The sequence below is a fragment of the Nicotiana sylvestris genome, chromosome 11 (assembly GCF_000393655.2).
Source record: "Nicotiana sylvestris chromosome 11, ASM39365v2, whole genome shotgun sequence".
NCBI lineage: Eukaryota > Viridiplantae > Streptophyta > Magnoliopsida > Solanales > Solanaceae > Nicotiana > Nicotiana sylvestris.
This window is the reverse complement of record NC_091067.1, coordinates 161,130,583-161,136,988: the sequence shown is the minus strand read 5'-3', so window position 1 is coordinate 161,136,988 and position 6,406 is coordinate 161,130,583. Positions and strand designations below refer to the sequence as shown.

The window sequence follows — 6,406 nt, the reverse complement described above, 5'->3', positions numbered from 1 at the left end:
TGGTGATATAAAAAAATGATATATTGTGAATTTATTTATGATTTGGAACTACGAGGAGGTACCTTAGGAGTGCCCTTGTTGATATATATTTCTTTATGGTTGCACTTACTTTTGGTTATTTTTGTGATTTCTTTAACTATAAAAGTTTATGATTTCCCCTCAGCGAGGTATCAAGTGCCCTTATTCTGTGTAGTTAAATTTTGATATATTCCTTATATGATTCATTTCCATTGTCATTATTGTTATTATATTGTTAAACTTTTGCCCTGTTCTTAATATTTCCAGTAGGGCCTTGACCTGATCTCGTCATTACTCTACCGAGGTTAGACTTGATACTTACTGGGTACCATTGTGGTGTACTCACACTATACTTCTGCACATCTTTTGTGCAGATCCAGGTACTTCCTATCAGACCAGTGTATCAGTGAGCTATCTGTACGCAGAGACTTCAAGGTATATCTGCCAGCGTTCGCGGACCTCGAAGTCCCCTTCTATCTTTACTATGTTGTTTCTTTATCCTCGTTAGACTCTGATGTATAGAGCTATTTAGAACTTCTTCCAAGAGCTTGTGACTTGTATTTCATGGGGTTTTGGGAATTTCTACATGTACTGAGTTGTTGAGTTTTAAGAAATTTTCATTATTATTTTAATTAATCCGCATGTTAATATTCTTACCTAGTCCTGGAAACTAGGTGCCGTCACGATATCCTACTGAGGGAAATTTGGGTCGTGACACGGATCATCACAAATAACTTCTTTAATAGTGACCAACAAGAGTCGTGGCTGAGCAGTTAGTACTCCTCATCCGTAACAACAGGTCTCGAGTTCAAGTTCTAGGTATGAAGTTGCTTTTGTAGAAAATTTTTTATCCTCAAATGTAAGACTTCTCGGCGCAAATCCAAATTTAATCGAGTCCAATACGGATATCAAATACTAGAAGTAAACCAAAAAGTAAAACAAGTGCTTCTTTGATAATGAAGCTCTACTTCACTTCTGTATTCTATAAATAGCATCACATATTAGGCACACATTGTTGATTTAATTAATCCAAAAAAAAAAAAAATCGACATTCGTGCTGCGTTTACCAAGAAATTTTTTCCGCTCCAAAACTCAAACTTGAAAACCTTTTAATTAAGAGTGAGTGATCTCATTCATCTCACTACTGTTAGTACCTCCGAAAGAAGCGGAGGACTTCAATTCCGCGATCACTAAATAGTCCGTTTATCTTCATAATAGCTCGTGGACATGAGAAAGTTCATGTACAATCAAATCAAATGACAAGAAAAAGTACATGTACAAGAATTCTTGGGGAAGCCTCACACATATAATCACAAATTAAGATGTAACTGCCGGAAAATATTGAAAATAGTGTCACAGAGCCATATATTCCAATTCCACTATCAATAACAATAACGTCGAGTTAAACTGGCCCAAAAATATTTAATTTGAAAATACTAGGATATTAAATTTGAAAATCAGCTTATTCTTTTTCTTTTTCTTGTTTATTGTTGAGTCGTGCATGTCCACAAAATTGAGATATAATCAAGGAAAGAAATATTGAAAAGTGGCTTCATAAAGTCAAATATTCCATTATCTAATTAGGATTATATATAATAGTGCTTGTCAGCTTGTGGAAAACTTGACTTTGAAGAAAAGTAGTAGTATTTCATTTGAAGAATCTCCAATACATTTTGGGCAAAGAGACAATTAACTAAGTCAGAAAAGGGAGGACAAATTGCTTGAAATATAAAAAACCTAGAGATGTGATCTAGAAGAAAATGGCTTGTAAGACTCCTAACTTAGGAAAAAAGTTTGTGGAAATCAGCTTTTTCATGAGAGAAAGTTCATACAAAAAACAAAAAAAAGTGCAGCCCGGTGCACTAAGCTCCCGCTATGCGCGGAATCCCGGGAAGGATCGGACCATAAAGGTCTATTTTACGCAGTCTTACCTCGTATTTTGCAAGAGGGTGTTTCCATGGCTTGAACTCGTGACCTCCTGGTCACTTGGCAACAACTTTACCAGTTACGCCAAGGCTCCCCTTCCAAAAATGGAAAAGAGCAAGTATCAAATTAAAGAAGTGTATGAGTGATAGTTTATATTGTGCGCATTAATTAATAATAAAAAAGTTTAAGTTATATACATCGACAGTATAATTAATAAATCTTTTTTATTTATAGATGTTGCAACAGATAATCAGTTTTATTTTCAAGATTATATATCTTACATTTTAATGATGCTTATCTCTAAGCATCGAAGTAACAATAACAAATGTAAAAAATTTATTACACATATAATTTAAACTCTATTCAAATCCTTGTATAATGAGGGGTCTCGACAAGAACTCTTGTACGTGTACTCTTGTCATTTGATTGATGATGATCCACCTATTAGGAAGATTTTATTTTATATATAATTATTTGGTGTTCGGGAATTTGACTAATTTGAATTTGTATGGTAACTATCATAGCTTTTAGGGCTTATACCAAAGAGGACTCCATTTAGTACCTTGATCCTAATATCAATACTTTTAAACCTATTTTATTCTAACTTTGGTAATTTTAGTAGTAATTCGGATTTAACTTATTATATATACTGACAATATAAAAGATTAGTTTTCTACCATCTCAACGTGCTTTTACCCTTATTTAACAATGTTAGTGTATTTTTATCCGGTGAATCAGATTATTTACCATCTTTTGTAAGTTACAAATGCATGCTTCGTAAATAGAAAGTAACTTGTAATTGATTTTCAAATATTTTTTTACTTTTTTTTTTTTTGGCTGTCGGTGTATAATTTCTAAAAATGACGAATGTCGAACATGTTCTCATCACATGATTAGGGACGTAACTGTGGATATTTGGATTTAACTTATTATAAAATATTTTTACATTATTAATATATTTTAATTCGTTGTAACATACTACTCATTTACCATGCATCTTCTATAAATCATTAATATTGTTATATAAAATTTGGAAGAGGAATCTTGGTGTAACTGGTAAAGTTGTTATCAAGTGAGCAGAAGACCACGAGTTCGAGCCGTGCAAATAACCTCTTGCAGAAATACAGGGTAAGACTCATGTGTACGATAGACTCTTGTGGTCCAGCCCTTTCCCGGATCCCGCAAACAGGCTCTTGCAGAGATGCAAGGTAAAACTGCATAAGTTAGACTATTGTGGTCCGGTCCTTCCCCGAATCCCGCGCATAAGGGGAGCTTAGTGCATCTTAACAGAAATAAACAAGAATAACTGAAAAGTATACTCCAAAAGAAAGAGATGGATAAAATCCTTAATTTATTGGAATTGCTATTTCAGCATTACATCCTTATTGGAATTGCCATTTCAGCACATATTACATTTACATAAAACAACATAAGCGAGAAAAAGATGAACAAAAATAACAACTCAAGACATCAAACTTGTGACAATCTTTCTTTAGGGGCCTAAACAACACAAGAACATGCAGAAATTAAAGCACTCTTGATAATTAATCTCCTTGATTAATTAACTAATTAACCCTCTTACAATCTGTCCTAATCTGTCCGTTAGTACCAGTTAATGGACTTATATTACCCAATTTAATCATTGAGCTAACAAAATCATCAAAAAACTGAGTTTGATTACCAGCATAACGATTAACTATAGCAATTGTAGCAGATCCAGATGTGGAAAACAACTCTTGATCAGTTTGAAGAAGTCCTTGATTACTTTGAAGATTAGTGAAATAGTCATTATCAAAATCATTAGGTGTTGATATATCAAGATTTGTAAAAGTATTGCCATTGTTTCCACCTTGAGGACAAATTCCTTGTAATGTTTGTAAAAACGTAGCGTCTACGGTTAGATCAGGGTTACCACTGCCATTGAAGTTAAAGAGACGTTGTTCAAAAGTACCACATCTTGCTCTTCCAAATGTGTGTGCACCTATACATTCAGAACGCGTTTAAGTTTTATGCATTGACCGAATAAAAAATATTTCTACAGTCAGATCATAGAAGAGGTAATTGCAGATAATGTTATATAATAAGCATTGATCCATGACCTAGAATAAATGGTACGTAATTTGCTAGCAACATGTCAAATTATACTAATAGTGTAAAGATTATTGCACGCTCAGAAGAAAAAACGTTGTTAACATGAAATCGTGCACGTTTCGATCTCAAATTAACTCTTAACAATGACATTGTAAACCTTTTTTAACACAATCAGGTCAGTAAAAAATAATTACAGGTAATCGTTTATAAAAGGTGAGACTAGTAACTTGTAAAATAAGACATGTTACCTATATATACAGATTATAATTGATCGTGTGAAAATTCTTTACCTGATAGAGCAACAAGATCAGTTAAATCCATCCCCTTATTGGTGAATTGTGGTATCATTACAGCAAGTGTTTCAAAGGGGCTAGGAATATCACTATTAGCTCCAGATCGGTTTGCTGTTAAGCTGTCTTTTCTGCCAAAAAGTACTTGCCACGACGGACCTTTAGCCTAATAACATAATAAATTTTATACTGTCAGTATATATAATAAATTCTCTCAAATGTGCCTGATATTATAATAAGGTCATATTGTTAGCTTTTAGAGCCAAGATGATTTTGACTTTTTTTCAAATATTTTAAGCTAATCTTGTTAGTAAATCATAATTAAGTATTTAAGAGACTTCAAGAATTGAAAAAAATGGGAGAAAATAAATAATTAAGCAAGACTTTTTCATATTTTTTGAAACTTGGAAAATGTCATATTTATGATCTCTTACCAAGACAACTCCAATTTCAGATGCAAGGGCTAAAATATCTGCACAAGATACAACACCAGGGCATACATTCTCTAGTGCAGTTTTAATATCATCCACAATATCAAATCCTCCTGCACCTACATTAGCAGGTGCATCTTTCTCAGTTTGAGTCCCATCTGTGTCTAACAAAATTGATCCATCACAACCCTGTGCAAATATACACTGTTAAATTCACGTTTGGTCACTGAACTTTTTCTCACACTATAACGGTAAAGTCACAAAAGTAACCACATAACTGAACTTTATCCACTATAGCAGTAAAGTCAAAGAATTATTCTGACACGTTAAACTAACTTAATTTTTATCACATCAAAGTAAATGAACTTGACTTACTATCATAGTAGGTTATACTCGCCACTAGAATAATAAAAATGGTAACTGACCTACAATCATGCACATGTTAAACTGCACTAACATGGTAAAAGATCTTTACATTGTCACTATATATAACTTACTATAAGAGTAAAAATAGTAACTAATCTACAATTATGCACATGTTAAATTGTACTGATATGGTAAAAGATCTTTACACTGTCAGTATATATTATTTATGTCCGTAAGGTGATGTAGTTCTTCAAGACACATAAATATGCACGGAAACATAGGTTAAAAAAAGTTCTAAGGATCAGGTTATTACATTAACAAAACAATCATGGAAATGAAGACGAATAATTTTAGCACCAGCTCGAGCATCAGTACGTTGCCTTTGATCCATAACACCACGTACAATACTTGTAACATTAGGGCAAGTGGTATCATAAAATGTTGCACTTAATTGAGCATTTGATGCTCCAAAAATTGCAACCAAGAAAAGAATCGCACCAACAAATCTTAAAAAAGACATGATTGACAACTTTTTAAAGTTTTTTTTTTTTTCAAGATTACTCAAGAAATTAAAGTTGATTCTGTATATTTTTAAATGGTCACTTTAGGTTGGTATTTATAGAATGTAGAAGTGGGAAATATAGCCCCTTGATTAGAGGCTATTGAGAGTAACATCATTATCAAAGTAATTATTGTGGAGAAAATAGGGAGACAAAGGCCAAATATTAGCCGCCAGTCACTATTAAATTGTAAGAAAACGAGTGAAGAAAATTATTTGTAGCTTTCTTTTCAAGTTAGTTAGAGAATTTTCAATTTTGTGCATTTAATAATAGCTGTAAGATTGGGCAGTGGACGACTAGTCCAAATATATAATTGATCAACTCGTAGGATTTTAATTGGCTCCAACTTGTTATGTGGGGAGACGATTTCTAGATAAATAGAGAGTAGAGTAAATTTTTGATTAAGAGATGTGTTTTCAAGAGAAAAACGAAAATTATCCACGTGTTGTCTATGTTATATTGTCGGTAGAAAATAATTATGGAATGTCTAAATCTTTTGAAGTTTGATAGATATATATCCAAACGAGAAATATATATATATATATATATATATATATATATATATATATATATATATATATATATAGGAACTATAATTGATTATGAAAATCACTGCTAAAATAGTTTCATAATGTTTTAGATTATTTACTATAGAGATTGTATATTGGGAACATATACAAGAATAATTGGAGAGAACATATGACAAACATATACTCGACATTGT

At 32.3% G+C, this 6,406-nt stretch overlaps 1 protein-coding gene across 1 annotated transcript; it reads right to left on the bottom strand.

The window, feature by feature from the left end:
* Positions 1 to 3,278: 3,278 nt before the first annotated feature.
* LOC104215680 (lignin-forming anionic peroxidase) lies at positions 3,279 to 5,743 on the bottom strand. The gene is made up of 4 exons (XM_009765539.2): positions 5,436 to 5,743; positions 4,760 to 4,945; positions 4,326 to 4,491; positions 3,279 to 3,925 (listed from the first exon to the last, which is right to left on the bottom strand). The coding sequence occupies exons 1-4, from the start codon at positions 5,640 to 5,642 to the stop codon at positions 3,510 to 3,512; spliced, it is 975 nt and encodes a 324-aa protein (XP_009763841.1). The 5' UTR covers positions 5,643 to 5,743; the 3' UTR covers positions 3,279 to 3,509.
* Between the last annotated feature and the right edge of the window lie 663 nt (positions 5,744 to 6,406).

Excerpts from the sequence above, each read along its gene's own strand:
- LOC104215680 (XM_009765539.2), bottom strand. The coding sequence starts at position 5,642 with ATGTCTTTTTTAAGATTTGTTGGTGCGATTCTTTTCTTGGTTGCAATT. Across the intron at positions 4,492-4,759 it reads CTGAAATTGGAGTTGTCTTG|GCTAAAGGTCCGTCGTGGCA; the intron begins GTAAGAGATCAT and ends TTATGTTATTAG. Across the intron at positions 3,926-4,325 it reads TGATCTTGTTGCTCTATCAG|GTGCACACACATTTGGAAGA; the intron begins GTAAAGAATTTT and ends CTGAATGTATAG.